The sequence below is a fragment of the Pavona decussata genome, unplaced genomic scaffold (assembly GCF_977016875.1).
Source record: "Pavona decussata unplaced genomic scaffold, jaPavDecu1.1 SCAFFOLD_77, whole genome shotgun sequence".
NCBI lineage: Eukaryota > Metazoa > Cnidaria > Anthozoa > Scleractinia > Agariciidae > Pavona > Pavona decussata.
In genome coordinates this window covers 461,376-477,500 of record NW_028145495.1, presented here as the reverse complement: position 1 = coordinate 477,500, position 16,125 = coordinate 461,376, and the positions used below count along the sequence as shown (strand labels likewise).

At 39.6% G+C, this 16,125-nt stretch overlaps 1 protein-coding gene across 1 annotated transcript in view; it reads left to right on the top strand.

Annotated features, from left to right (window-relative positions):
- Positions 1-16,125, top strand: part of LOC146476390 (uncharacterized) — a 51,538-nt gene that overhangs the window by 18,622 nt on the left and 16,791 nt on the right. Inside the window, exons 10-20 of the mRNA XM_085114549.1 lie at positions 1-281; positions 1,248-1,321; positions 4,115-4,456; positions 5,907-6,204; positions 8,125-8,237; positions 8,796-8,854; positions 9,572-9,711; positions 10,730-10,964; positions 11,705-11,793; positions 14,068-14,310; positions 15,152-15,250. The exon at positions 1-281 is cut by the window's left edge and continues 46 nt beyond it. Coding sequence (XP_084970675.1) covers positions 1-281; positions 1,248-1,321; positions 4,115-4,456; positions 5,907-6,204; positions 8,125-8,237; positions 8,796-8,854; positions 9,572-9,711; positions 10,730-10,964; positions 11,705-11,793; positions 14,068-14,310; positions 15,152-15,250 — 1,973 coding nt within the window. The remainder of the gene's footprint in view (positions 282-1,247; positions 1,322-4,114; positions 4,457-5,906; positions 6,205-8,124; positions 8,238-8,795; positions 8,855-9,571; positions 9,712-10,729; positions 10,965-11,704; positions 11,794-14,067; positions 14,311-15,151; positions 15,251-16,125) is intronic.

The window sequence follows — 16,125 nt, the reverse complement described above, 5'->3', positions numbered from 1 at the left end:
CCATACAACAAACATCACCTGGGACGTGCGGCTTCTCACAGACCTCCTTCCCCCAATCGGCTTTATCATCGAGTGGAGGGCCAGACCCAAGTTTTTGGAATTATCTTGGCCTGCATTTTCGAAGTTCAAAGAGATTTCCGGTGGAGCGGTGCGCTCGTATGTGGTCAGAAAATTGAAGGGTGAATTTGATATACAATTCCGCGTCCGCGCTAAAAATACCCTTGGGGTTGGATTTCCCGGCATGATGTCGCCATTCTCATTTTGTCTCACCACTGCTACAAGTAAGTACCTAAGCCAGATTAATTAAAGGGCGCTTTCCAATTCCATTTGACCAAAAATTGCGGAAATTCCGAGTAAAGAATCGAATGGATCGGAAATTTCCCTGAATAAAACTTCGGAATTTTCGATATACCTCACGAGGTTGTCCTAACTTTCCGTAAAATCGGAAAAAAAACCCGGAAAATTCCGTTCCGTTCGGCCATTCCTACTCCGGGCCAATTTCTACGACGTAAGCCGATTGTGTTATTGCTGTTTGCGTGGAAAACCCGTGAATGGAGCGGATTTGTTTTGAAGTCGGTTGCGGTAAACCAGAAAATACCCTTCCATTCGGTACCTAAATTTTCAAAACTTCAAACCGGAACGTTTGGCTGAATGGAAAGTACCATTCTGTTACTGGTCTTATTTCTCCATTACTACGTCATTTTAGCATAAAAGGACAATAACTTTTACAGTCTTTACAGCGAATAACATCACGGCTTAATTACTGATAAACGACCAATAATATCTCGACATCGTTGACCAATCAGGTCAACAACCAGAGACATTTATACCTCTACTAACGTTCCACAATTTACTTGACTCTGAAGATGACTTCCGCTTAGGTAATCGAAAAGCCAATCAATGTCACCTCAAACAGTCGTTTTGAATTCAGGACTACACTCACCCGGATGATCATAATTTATACGTACTTATGACATGACTCCTGGGTTCAAACCATTTACAAGGACAGGAGAACAAGCAAAATATGACTGCAGAAGTTCGCCCACTAAAACCCCTTATTTCCGACTAGCTGCATCTGGGTCTTTGACGTTGCGCTTTGACAGGATTTCGGTTTGAGTGTATTGTATCAAAAGGCACCCTGAGGCATGGTTCACGGTCAGATGATCCCGGGGTGCGCAGAAAGTATACGCAGGAACAAAAGAAGGTACTCTCCTTAACAGAGGTTTTACCTTCTGTTTATTTCTTAGGACCTTCAGCCTATCCCAAGAACATTAAAGGTGTTACACACAAAGTTGACGGACAATTGAGCCTCACCTGGGAGGTGAGTCGTTTTTACTTTTAACTCAAAATCACACCGGGTTTAGCATTGTAAGGGAGTAATTTACGCTGCTTCTGTGGCGACGGCAACGAACAGGAACAAGATTTCATTTTCGTTGGCGTTGCCGTCGTCGTTGCTTAAAGGACTCTAGTCAGCCTCCGCCATTTTCGATGCTATCGAAATTATTGATATTGCATGGTGAAGCGAAATCTTACTGCTTTACTGCAAGTTGTGTTCCTAAAAGTATGTTTAATATAATAGCCAAACTCTCGCATATAAACAAAAACAAAGGTGTGGCTGACTAGGGTCCTTTAAGCTCCCTAACAAAGTCACATTACCAACTCCAAGCTTTTGTGGAAAACGTGGGCACACGACGGTAAATGTTTTTATTCAATTTCTTTACTTGCACGCTGTTCCTAGATAACCTGGCCACATTGTAAAAGTTGAACGGATTGGAATAATCGCGAAGTGGTTCAAGTAACGTGGTGTACATTCAAGTGACGCTCTCGCTGGTGTTTCCGTCGTGGTTGCTTACAGTCCCTAATTAACAAATATAACAAGGACTGCAAGAACAAACAAAGTGAAAACCAAACTTTTATCGTGGCTGAGAAAACGAGTAAAGCAACCCAGTTGAGCGGTTTATCGACGTAGTCAAACTTGAAGAAACTAACAAGGGAGTTAAGTAAAGTTAGTGTTTGAAAGACTAGGTGCATTTCAAAATGTTTTAATTTTCGTTTTCGAGGCCATCTTGAAATTTTAGCCGGAGTTTTATTAGGGACTTTCAGTAAGGATTAACCATGACGGAAACGGCAACGGCAACGAAAACGCCGCTTGAAAATGTAAGTTCGAGTTACTTGTATTGCTTTACGATTAGCTTTGCGATTATTCCACTTCGTTCAACTTGTACGATGTAGCCAAACTATCCAGTAGCAGACACATGCATTTGGAAACGACGTTCAAGTTGAGGCAGAAAATGCGGGAAATTTATCGTCATGCACTCACGTTCTCCGCAAAACTTCAGTTGAATTTAGTCATTTCACGTTGTTGTTTGGCCGAGCACGGTGAACAAGATGTACCAAAATTTATAACGCACATACAGGGCCTTTGTTTTTCTCATTAATATCCTGTGAACAGGCTCCCAAGTGGGGTATAGGGCGAAAAGAAAAATCGGCGAGCTGGGGAAGTGTCGCACAGTATGGGAGTTGGTTCAAGCCAGAATTCTTTTTAGGCTTTGTTTTCGCAACTGCTTAAGTTGCGTACTAACTGCGAGGATCTTTCTTCTATTTGATCTTTCATCCGCAGTTCAAAATATATGTTTCATATATTTACATTCGTTTATTAATTGTATTGTTGTCTAGCTGGAGTTTCTTTGAATCTAACGCGCACACTCATTACACTGTTTACCGGTCACTTGGAAAAAATTATCTAAAAAAAATGAAAATGGTAGTACAGTTGAGATACTTTGGGTGCATTCTTTTGGATAAATTCTGACTGATTTTATTCCGGTTCTGGAATGACAGAATACACGGAAAAGAACGCAATTCCTCCAATTTCTATCAAACTGATACTATCAAACTTCTATCAAACTCTATTCCTGTTCGTCTCAGAAAACTGCGTTCCGTTCATTTTGTTATCAGGGACAGAATGAACGGAATACTATTCTACTATTCTGTTCATTTAACAATAAGATTATGAGCTCGAGATTTTTATTGCCTGATAGCTGATGAGCGCACAGCCCGAATCAGCTATCACGCATAGAAATCGAGGGCGAATAATTGTTTTAGTATAAATATACTAGTCGTTCAAAACTAAACAAGTAAATTATCTATATCCTCATCGCAGACACTTCGAAAACGCGATGAAGTGGCCGCCATTTTGTTGAAAACCGCTACTCACTGTCTATCTCAGATTAGTATAAATCTACTAGTGTTCTATCACAAATGCCGTTCTCTGATTGGCTACGCTACTCGCTATCTATTCTGTGATAGATAGTGAGTAGCGATTTTCAACAAAATGGCGCCCGCTTCTTCGCGTTTTCGAAGTGTCTGCGATGAGGAAATAGATAATTTACTTGTTTAGTTTTGAACGACTAGTAGGTTTATACTAAAACAATTAGATTATTCGCTCTCGATTTCTATGCGTGATAGTTGATTCGGGCTTCGCCCTCATCAACTATCACGCGATAGAAATCTCGAGCTCATAATCTAATTGTTAAATAGATAGCGATTGGTGTAGCCAATCAGAGAACGGCATTCCTGATAGAATACTAGTAGATTTATACAAATTCGGAAAAGGAATACACAGAATAGACGATTTTCATTTTTGTTTCGTACCTATTCTATTTTCATATTAGTATAAATCTACTAGCGTTCTATCACGGGTGCTGTTCTCTTATTTGCTACGCTACTCACTATCTATTCGGTTGTACATAGTGAGTAGAGTAAGTAGCCAACCTATCTTGTTGTTAAGTTTTGAACGACTAGTAGATTTATACTAAAGCAATTAGAGTATGGGCTCGAGATTTCTAGTGCGCGATAGTTGATTCGGGCCCTCATCAACTATCACGCGATAGAAATCTGGAGCTCAGACTCTTCTCGGACATGTCGGTGTATCTGCAACTGTAGGACGTGTGGTTGCAGTGCTTTTTTAAAAACCGTTTTCTCTAATGAAATAATTAGTGACAGTTCTTAGGAGAACTAGCTAACTTTTTCCTTTTTATATCTTAATGTTTTCCGACGAGAAAACTGTTTCGCTCGGAAACAATCATTAAATCAGCATTCCCTCCGTCCTTGGCAGGCTATTGATCGTCTTGATTGGGGCGATCAATATTGTACGTACAGGATTTTCTATCGTCTGAAAGCCCCGAACTCAACGTGGAAGAACGAGACAGTTCGTCCCTGTTATGAGAAGTCCTACTTTTTTAAAGGGCTGCTACCCAACAGTGAATATGAAATTGCAATACAAGCTGACAACGGCGTCGGTCCAGGTCCAAGTAGTCCTATAATTAGAGTACTCTCAGGGCAGAAGTTTCCGCTGGCTCCCCCATACTTAACAATTATTCGTGTCGATGCTAATTCTGTGGAGGTTCAATGGAGTGCAATAGATGTTTCGCCCCCGAAAACCGTGGATGGCTACTGGGTAAGTATGGAGTCTCATGATCATTGCAGAATATTAGGGAACTTAGGAATGCGGGAAGACGGCAACGCCAACGAAAATGTCACTTGAAAACATAACTTTATTTCATTTGTGCTACTTCGCAATTATTTTAACCCATTCAACTTCTACAGAAACGAACTACCCAGGAATCAAATTGGTAGGAGTGGCGTTCAAGTTAAGAAAGACACTGAAGAATTCACCATCTTGTGTTCACTTTCTCCACAAAACCTTGAATTTCACGTAGTTGTTTTGCAGAGGACTTAAAAGGCACGTGCAGAGCGATTGTTTTTGCTCTTAAGTGTGACGTTGTCGTTGCCGTCGCCGACGCCGTCGTGTTTTCGTAATGTCCCCATTGTTGTTTAAATACTCTGATCTGTCGATGCCGAGTCTGTGACAAAGGTGTTTTCAACGACCGGTTATTTTGTCAAGCAACACCAGTTGGTTATCCTTTTTGTTGGAGAGGAAACAAACTTTATACTTGTTCAATGAGAAGAAGAGGTCCTTGATGACCCAACAAGCAACAGCTTAAAAAGAGGATAATTAAAAGGGAATAGTTCCCACAGAAAATTTGGTGCTGGGTCAATGAGGGAGTGGAAACGGTTGCTTGGTTTTGTCAAAAAGATACCAAAGCTGAAGATTCGCTTTGACGAAGGTTTAGGCGCTCGAAACGCCAGTTTTGTTTCTTTTTACGGTGTCTAAGGCCCGGTTCAGACGCCGAACTTTTCTGGAGCCGAACCTAATACCTCGAATTAAGCACATGAAAAGTTCGGCGTCTGAATCAGTTGAGAACGGCTGTTTCAATTTGGAGCGGCTCAGCCGTTCTTCCCACCTGGCTCAGCCGGGAATTTCGGCTTTGGAACGGCTTTGATTCAGACGTCAAACTTTTCATGAGTCGAACCTAATGCATAAAATATTATAACGTTTTTCAAATAAAAAATTTAAAAAAAAAAACGCTAACATTTCGATTGGTTTTGCTTGAAGTAAATTAAGTCCGGCTAATTAAGTTCGGCGTCTGAATCAAAAGGCGGGATTTTCGTGATTTGGGCTGACCTTAATTTGAATAAGTTCGGCTCATGAAAAGTTCGGCGTCTGAAGTTACCTTACCAACTCAGTTGACAAAATGAAACAACCGAAAATGAAAATGAGGTGAGCAAGTTTTTTCTACAAATTACTGATCATAGAGGGTCTAGCGTAGCAAAGCAAACACGAAAGTAAGTCAAGTAACCACTTTCGAACTCAACAAATTCTGTAAGTTTAATATTTGTTACGTACGTCTCGTATACTCACTGCTAGAATTAGTTATCTAGGAAGAAATGCTTTCGTTAAGTTCTAAAGCACGTGAAAAACCACTGAATACAAGTGCTATTTACCCAAACGATTAATCTTCCGGAATTGCATATTTTAGTCCTAATCACAATGCACTTATTTCCAGATCTTCGCTTGGCCAGGAGCTCTTCAGTTGAAGGTCAAATCTCTAGTTGGAGAAGGAGAAGAGGGTGGAATTATTCGACCGCCACCCGCGCAACGATTGGCAAGAGCTGTTAATGTGCCGTTACCACAAGTAGAAATACCATTTCCTAACGACACCGTTGGCGTCCATGTCAATAAGAGCCTCAGGGGTGTAGTGAGGGGACTTAAAGCCTGGACCAGGTATAATGTGTTGGTGGTGGGCTATAACAGCGCGGGACTCGGTGACCCGGGTATACTATCTATCACTACTCTGGACTCGAGTAAGTGCACATTGTTGTCGACATGTAGAATTAAACCGGTACAGTAAAAACCCGCAACCTAGAACCTGTTAGCCTAAAACTTGAATTTTATACCCCCTATAAACAAGAAGCTATTTAGCCTAAGAATTGAAAACAGGTTCTTATTTTCTAAAATCATATAAGTACATTACAGCTGCATTTGCTATTTGAAGATAAAAGCAGATTTTCATTACTGTAAAAATGAGTTTTTTTTTAAAATAAAAAAGAGTGCAAGACATTATGTAGATTTACACAGGAGTATGAAGATTACCACACCAATGCAGTCTGAACAATATAACACTGTAAAAAGTGGTAACTTAAATTTAGTGCTTGACCATTGGGTAAGAGATGTTGTATACTTTTTTTTAAAGTCCCTAAAATAATTCAGAATTAAGAACCTATTTTAAGAACCTAAGTAGCCTTAAATTGTGTCAACTACCATTTATATAAGTAGAACCTGTTTAGGCTACTCCTCAAAAATGTAGGTTCTAGTTGCGGGTTTTTACTGCAGTGTCACCTATTTGTCGTGTCACTATGAATACTGAGCTAAAACATGTATTGGTATCGATGGAAACGTTAAAGTAATGATTCAGTTTCGTTGACAAGAACACTACTAGAGCACAGAAACTATTACATTTTATTCTCTTTGACTACGGATGATCAGGATGAAAATGAATTACGCCTCAAAAAAAAAAAAAAAAAAAAAAACTGGCCAATTGGTTTTTCAAGTCCTTGCTGTGTATTTTGAGGAAATCACTAAAAAAATGATTATAGTTAGTTCTTAGTTGGAGAAGGCATTAAATAATTTCCACCTGGTGCTCCAAGAACAATTTCTACAGCTTTGTCAAAAGCTCAAGGGATCAAAAGTGTGTTCTCGATAGCTGGAGCGCGAGTTAACCCGTACCCAATCCTCTCATTGCATGAAATTATCAGTATACGGTCTCTTAACCAGGTCGTAAACAGTCGGTAAACAAAGTCGTGTACGAAAAATATTAGGACTTGACATGTTGTAGGAGGTTCGTAAAATCATCAGTATACGTCAGGGTATGCCAAGAAAATATACAGATCTTATACGCTTGTACTAGGATTCCGTATCAAACGTATACTGGTCATTACACAGCCCTTCAAAATCTCATTAATGATTCATACGCCCATTGACCTATGAAAGGGTCGATAATACATCACGTGCAGTGACTTTATATCGATAAACGTTCTCCTTATTAGTATGCGGTGTTTTTCTCGTATGCTAATTTCCAACGTTCACAAAAGCATAATTGTTATGAACTCTATTGTTACACGCTTTTCCAGGAATGTTTTTGAAGCCGTTGAAAAAAACACTCCCAGCACGTGTTTTATCGGATTTTAAACCTAAAAAAAAAAACAACAACAACAAACAAAAAAACACTCCTGCATTACTTATACACCGGTGTCCTTATACTATAGTATGTCTCCGTATACGTAATATATACGGACTCAGTATACGGCCTTATATTTGTTATTTTACGCAGTGAGCTAGCTCTCGTCCTACAAACAAATCAACAGCGCATGCGTACGATCCTGAGCCAGTGGCAAAATAGCCTAACATACTGTAGACAGGGGAAACAGTTTTTGGTCACGTCGGCGCATCTCTATGTTGGCACGAGTTCTGTGCATTTTTTTCCTTCTTTGATATGGCAGAAGCCCCTATACACCAATACAAAATATTTTTTACCTCGTTCTCTGTTATTAAAATATATCACAACGTTACGTTGTTCAAACGTCGAACGTTGCATCTGTAGAACCCAATTTAAATTAGCAAAAGCTATTGTTTTTGCTATTCTGCATTAGGTCCTACAAGTGGAAAGTTCGCTGTTTGAACTGGGCTTTATTCTCATGTTAACGTTTTTTCTCTTCCGTCATCAGAGGATTCGTATTACATTTTGTCGTTGAGAATCACAAGTGAAACCTTCACGGAAGACCTTAAAGATAAGTCTTCAAGCAGATACATTGAATTGGAAAGAAATATAACCAACGAGGTTAGTAAACTGACATCTTTTGTCCCTTATTATAAAAGTTACGAGTAAAATCAGCAAATTATGGCTATTGACAATACAGCGGTTTTCAATTTAGTTTGTTTGTGAAAATCAAAATAAAAGTAATTATTCTAGCCAATCACAAAAAGCCAGTAAAATAATAATAATAATAATAATGATGATGATGATGATGATGATGATGATGATAATAATAATAATAATGATAGTTAGTTTTTATTAGTTTTTATTCACTTTATAGCCCACGGGTTAAGCTGCGTTAGCGCCTCGTGATGCTTCTTAACTGTATATAGCATACAGACGTTTTAACCGCTGTATAATAATTTGATGATTCCTTGTAAACTACAATTGTAAAAAAAGGACTTTATTAAATTGACCCCTGATCGTATGTTACATGTTTAATAGCAGCACCCTTAAAAAAGAATCACCTCCAGTTCACAAACTCAGTGCTGGTAAAGAAAAGATTTTGCATACATTAATTTTCATTTCGGAGATAGGAATCAATTTTGTCTTTAAAATCACTGTTTTATTTTATTTTCACAGGTGTCTACACTGTATCAGACCCATCGATGGTTTAAGAAAGTTTCTGTAGTAGCCTTCAGGTATCGCACCCCTTTAGTCCTTTCCCTTCAAAGCCATGTATACAAACGGAACGTTGGGTCTTATCGTTCATGCTTTATACCTTTTAACCTGTCAACGTTTTTCCTCTCCAAGGTCTACCTTGCCCATTTTTTGTTGCCCTCTTGACTCAAACAAACAAACAAACAAACAAACAAACGAACGGCAGCTTTCAAACCTGATCATTGCGAAGCATGTGAGTTTGTTTGTTGTCTGATGACACAAGGATATTTTTTGCCTTGCCTACCCAACCCTCATCCGTCCTGTTGCATAGGCCAACTAATGATAGTCATTGAAGCTCGAAAGTCAAACTTAATATTCTTTAAGAAAGAAAAAATTCGTGGTAATTTACAGGAGACTGTAAAAGAGACTGAGAAGGTAAACCTCTTTCCCATGTGTAAATTGTTACAGGAAAAAGTCCTGGGAACGAGGTTGTGAGATCGTGTGTACTTTAGTGACATCAGTGGCGGATTTAGGGAAGTGATCGGGGAGGCGACCATTCCCTCCCCCACTCTATTTTTAGACCAAGTCGAGGCCCGTCGGCCCGAGGCGCCAATATGTTTCGTTTCACGACGCAAGCAAATCGAGCGTTCGAGAGGGGAGGCGGGGTGGGGGGGCCCATTTCCCTGAAGGTCTAAATCCACCACTGGACACACAACCGAAACTAGGACGATCTAAACTCGAATGTCTATTTTTGTCAGACCCGGAAGTGTTCAAGCCGAGATTCAGTTGGAGGCAGCCAGCCCCAATATGAGTGTTGTTCTGGATGTCGTGTCCAAGATGAATCATCTGGGAAACTTTTCGGTGGATCGGAATGAAACAAAGATAAAAAGCGAGGAAGGTATGACTTATATTCTGCCACAATCGTGTGTCACCCGTTAAGTCCTTATTGAACTTTACCGAAATTAAATCCCTCGGGTATACCCTCCTCCCGTACCCCGCCCCCCCCCCCCCAAAACTCGAGGTTTCACTTATTACATTGCCCTTGTAGTTTTCCGTTTCGAGCAAAAGCCCGTTTTCCTCGGATATGTCTAAAGCAGAAAACTTTTTTCCCAAGGTCGGTGTTTTTTCTAGTCGATTACGCTTTTTGTCATCGGTTCGTGTTGTGTTAATTTTTTTAGACAATACACTTACCTGCGCATTGTACTTCTTCTCCTGAATGTCTACGTGCGTGCTAACGTCCCCTCAGGTTTAAATGTTGATGGAACCCTCGAGATAGACTAGCATCCTATTCAAAGAGGGATGAAGTGGTGGGGAGGAGAGGGGCGTAGGAGTCATGCTCATAGTCACTTCATGCTGGGTATCCTGTGATGGACTTGAATTTCACGCGGGGAGAAGAAGTAATAGAGAGATTTAGCATCGCGTTTACGTGAAACGGCAAACTTCACCTTGCCGTTTCACGTTTCACGTAAAATAGCGTGAATCTTTTGACTTTAGCTTTAATTTTGGGAGTTTAGATGAAGCTGTTTTGCGACTCACTGTGATGAGTTCATGAAGAAAAGTGCGGTAAGGAGTGAGTTATGAAGGATTTTTAAACATGAAACTTAATTTGCCCTAGTATGACTTGCCGGAAAAATTATTGGTTACTTGTTTTCAACAATTAACTACTTATATGTATAAGAAAAAAGGAAAAAAATGCTTACGTAGTTCTCACGTAGACGGCAAACGCAAAATAGCCTGTTTTTACGTAGAAACGGCAACCGGCAAACGCGAAAAATGGCGGGAAAATCGTGTTCACGTGGTCATTTTTGCCGTTCGCGTTTCACCTCTACGTGATGCTAAATCCCTCTAATACTCCAAATTGCTAGAAACTGGAGATGCCTGGCCTGTTGACTTATGTGAACGTTTTTTCTCTGTAGCAATACAAAGTGTAACACTGAATGCGTCCAGCTTGACGTTGAACGTGCGGGACAAAATAGTGATCAGCTGCGCTGTAATTGGTGGGCCTGACGACCTGAGTATCACGTGGTTAAGGGCAGGAAACGTGATTGGCTTAACTAAACGCACTAAAGTGGAGACCAGTTTCCGTCGTTCCCTTTTGACAATCAGGAATGTAATGTCACAAGATGAGGGAAATTACAGCTGCAATGCAAGGTGGGATTTTAATGTATTGTTTTCTTTTTTGCGGAAACGTGTTCCTAAAGGTTGCCCAGCATTCGTTCAACAAACGTTGAACAGATGTTGGGCAAATGTTGGTTGAACGGAGTGTCCAAACGGTTTCAACGCCATTCAGCATTTTCAAGAACAAAGAAAATGTCGAATAGATGTTAAATGAAAGTTTAAACCAATTTAAATTTGATTAAACACACTTTCAACGAGCTTTCAACATTTTTTTGCGCTTTCAACAATTTTGAACGACCTGTTCAAACGTCCCCGACATTTGGTTCAACAACTGTGTTGAACGCATGTTGAAGCAAATGTTGAAACCGTGTAAACGGGCCTTAAAGTTATTTAAGGAGCGTTAGGAAAATCTTAATTTCATTTCCGACCGACACATGCAGAAAATGTCGAAGGAAAAGTACTGGGATGAGTTAATCTCGTACCCAGATCTCCCATCGTTTGACATCCCGAACCGACTGAGATCTGGGTACGAGATTAGGGATGAGTGTGTTAGAATAAAAACAAAACAAGGAAAAAATAAACCAAACAATTCGGGAATTAACGAAAGAGCCGATATTGATAACCAAATGTTTTACCAAACTGCAGCCTTGGAAATGACGATTCGAACGCGCAGATTCCTGAATCTCAAAGTAACCGTGTCGTTATAATTACTTGTACGAATATTAACATTGGAATACCTCCGTTTTTGTTTCGTTTTTCTTTTTACATTTTAGCAAAGGGATTCAAATCAGATCATCAACTGTTGTGATTGAAGTAACTCCTATAATTGTAATTCGACCACGATCCGTCTCCAGGCGCGTTGGTAAGTAAAATAAAACAAACACGTTAACAGTTAAAGCTACAGGCTTGTGGGGCTGTGTAGAACATAAAATCCAAAATAACAAAACAATAATATTAAGAATACAGTAATCTAGATAATAATAAAAGTATATCTCCTGGCGTTTCCCCCTGTGCCCTTATTTGTTTTTATTGGCCTAGCTCCCACGAGTCTCCCATAGCCCAGTGGTACATGAGTACAGCTGTGTGCAGCATCTGAATTGATAATCGGAAGGTCATAGGTTCGATTCCTGTTGGGTGAGCTCGGAGGGGTGCCTACATCGTTTGCAACGTCTTACATGGTTGGTCGAGAGGACAAAAGAACGAACAACAGAAAAATGCTCCCAACCCTAAAAAAACAAAAACAACAAAAAAACGATGCAACAGGTTATCAGGGTCCAGTGAAAATTGAGCTTAAGGACTGTGCCTACTAATAAAGAAGTATTTTGTGTGGTTTATGACTATGCTGGGAAAGCGGATATTAGCAACGGCTATTGAAATCCACAAAGAAAATTGGAGGTAACCACGCATTTTTTAGAGATAATTAAGCAACAATTATTCTAAAAGACAGAAAAATACAAAGCAATGTATGGCTTTTTTTTTCCAAATTGAAGCTTTATCATCTCTGAAAAATGCACGGTTACCCCAAATTTTCTTTTTGGATACCAAGAGCACTTGCTAAGTTCTACTTTCTCAACATAGTTTTAAACCGCGCAGAAATATCCTTATATTAGTAGGCACAACCCATAGGAAACCCGAGTATCTCCAGATGCGCAGAAAGTATGCGCAGTAACAAAAGTTGTCCTACTGAGCCCAGATTTTTCTTTCCGAGTATACCTATGTCACTGACTGAAAAGATACACCATTCTTTTTGATTTTGTTTATTTGTTTGTTTCTTTGTTTGTTTTTGGTCGAATCACACCTGAAAGTTAGATTACCCGTAATCGTTATTTTAACATTTCATTGCAGACGTTTCCGCTGAGCGTTTTGAGTCTAATGTTTTTGTTTTAAGGGTTAAGGCCAAGTAATACGGGCAACATTTTCTTCCAACTTGTCGCGCAACAAATATTGCGTTGCAAGTTGCGATTGTTTCACCTCTGCAAGCAACAAATTTTCACGTTGCAGAAAGTAGACTTCGTTTCTACTTTCTGCAACATGAGCATTTTGCTCGTATTATGTGATTTACGTGTAAAAGCAATGACATGTAGACTTCTTGTTATAACAGTTTATTAATCAGAGATGAAATTTCTTCAGTTACTCAGTTTTACTCCGAGGGTCTGACTTGTAAAACTGAGAAGCATTGTTGATTTTAGACGTTATCGCAAACCTTGCAGCTCCACGTGGTTGGGTGGGGTACTTTACGTGGGCCGTTTAACTTTGACCGCCGAGTTGGTTGAGTACCGGACTACCGTGCGGGAGGTCGTGGGTTCAAACCCCGGCCGGACCAACACTCAGGGTCTTTAAATAATTGAGGAGAAAGTGCTGCCTTTGTAATGACATCTGCAAATGGTTAGACTTTCTAGTCTTCTCGGATAAGGACGATAAACCGTAGGCCCCGTCTCACAACACTTCAATGTCCATAACCCTGTGGGACGTTAAAGAATCCACACACTAATCGCAAAGAGTAGGGCATGGAGTTCCCGGTATGCTGGTCTGGTCTTTGTGCTATTTCATGATTAGAAGTATTGTAAACCGCATTTGAATATATGCATATAGAAAATGCGGTATATAAATAACATTACCATTACCATTACCATTAACTTTGGAGGGGGAAGGGGGTGGGGTCTGATGTCTAACATACCTTTGTCATAACTAGTGGCTGATAAATTGTACTTTTATTCTTTAATTTTCATGAATATTAGCCCTGCTGTCCCCGTTAGATAGTGCAAAATTCAATAGACTTTAGGTTAATAAGGATAATTAACGTAAAGTATAAGAATAAAAAATTCAGCTGCCATTTATGAAAAAGGTTTGTTTAGCCTAATGGGACTTTTTTAAATACATCTAAAACTCTATGCTTACCTCTTTCGCACCTTGAGCTCCCTGTAATTGGTATGCCTACTTCCCTTGAGGTCTCCCTTCTTTTCCATTCTCAGGGAAGGAAATGTATTCAGAAGAGCCACACTTGTTCCATGTTTTTCTTTGAGTTGTGATTGATTAATTGTGTTAATGTCATTTGTCGTAATAGGCCAGTTACGACACTGACTTTGCTGTTGGTTTTAAGACAAGACCATGAGAAAACCACTGTTCTCTGTTTCAGGCGACCAAGCAACGTTTGACTGCAACGTGATTGGCCACCACAGGCGAAGAGCTAGCGTGTCTATTGTAGAGGTGACAAACAAAAATAACAAAGTTCGTCACCAGGACTCGAGCTTTACAGCGGCTGATCTGGCGATTCCCCAGGGAGGGAAGAGTCACACCAGGAAATTTGTGTGCGAGTTGTGGTTAGGACAGAAACTTTTGTCCAGAAGTAAAGTAGCAGAGCTGATCATTATTCCCTCAGGTAAGCTGGAAAATCACGGGCAAAGATTTTACCACCATTTTCATTAATTCTGTAAAGGTTGCAAACATATAAACATGTAATCCCGTTCAAGCCTGAATGCTTTTCATGCTTTCTTTTTGCAACTGCCAGGATCTTTCTTCTATTTGATCTTTCATCCGCAGTTCAAAAGATATGTTTAACATATTCATATTCATTTATTCATCCTTCACGGGTATATTACGAACTCACAATATGGCCAGCTCCCAGTTGGCTTAATAGCTCAGTTGGTAGAGCACTGCACCGGCATCGTAGAGGTCATGGATTCGAATCCCGTTCAAGCCTGAATTTTTTTTCAGGCTTTCTTTTCGCAAATGCTTTTAAAAGTTGCGTAAATAACTGCGAGGATCTTTCTTCTTTTTAAAATGTATAAAGCTTAAAGTCAGAAAACTGCTTAAGACCTCAATTGTTTTTCGCAAAAAATTGACTTCTGTAATGTTCACAGTATGTTAACTTAAGATGAATAAAAAATATTTGTTAGGAAGAGCTGTTGCTCTCCTGGAAATCTTGGGATCGTGTTTTCAGACTTTTATAAACAATCTGTCAAATAGACGAAGTTGAAGCCCGCGGAAACATTTAAAACACATTTTAAAAGCATTAAACCATGGTATTTTGGGTGATTCTCTACTTCTTTCATTTATTCCTTTTGTTTTTTCTTCAGTTTTAAGCGGTTATTGCGAGGTTTTATTCTAATCTACCACCAGTTTGCTTGTGATAAAATAGCCTAAAATTTCGTAGCCTTTAAAATTTGAGATTGCATTTTCTTGGTAATACACCATGTGCCTCCCCTTTTGTCGTGTGTTAGCTTTCCCAAAATGTCCGCTAGAGCTTCAGGAGGGAGTGTCCTGGGAAGCCACTGCACAAGGTGCGACAGATGTACAACCGTGTCCGAAAGGAGCCAGGGGTAAGTCGCAAATAGCATGCTCGTGAGGATCGCGTACTGGTCACACTTGAAGTGAACCCTTTCAGTCCTTAGTTGACTTTAAGTGTGAACAGTCGAACTGCATTCAGCTAGTATAACCCGACCAAATGAATCTCTCGGAATTTTTATGATTTTTAGGATGTCTATAAAGAAGAAAAACGATGCGAACAATTAATGAATTTGGAGAAAATTGAGAAAGATTTAGATGTTAATAAAAACTTTAAAAACTGCAAAAGCCGTGAACGAAGATCCTGCTTGCTTGTACGTTGGATCTCACAGGATCTCAATCAGCCAAACTTGAAAAATAGACGATGAGAAGTCCAAAGACTACTGCAAAGCTGACACAACGTAATATATTTTGAAAAAATATTTCGGCTGGCCAAACCAGCCTTCTTTAGGTTTAGATGTTTAGATGTAACATCTAAACCTGAAGAAGGCTGGTTTGGCCAGCCGAAATATTGTTTCAAAATATATTACGTTGTGTCAGCTTTGCAGTAGTCTTTGGACTTCTCATCGTTTAGATTTCAATGTCGTTAAGGTCAATAATCAATGGATGGACGCCAAAAAGTATTTTTCCCTGTCTCTCAATTATTTCTAAAATCACATCCTATTTCATAAAAATTCAACTGTAACCTCCTTAATAGATTAAATATAAACGTTAACTAATCTTTCAGTGACGAAAGGGATTACTTCGTGTCTGAATCTAGTTTTCTATAATAAACAGAAGTCTTTTCATGGTAACCAACCATCTTCTTTCGGTTTTCGTCTCAACTTCTAATTCTTTCAAACAATCACGATTACATTACAGTCAACTCTCGCCTTGCGGACACCTCGCTGTTACGGATAATACGGACAGC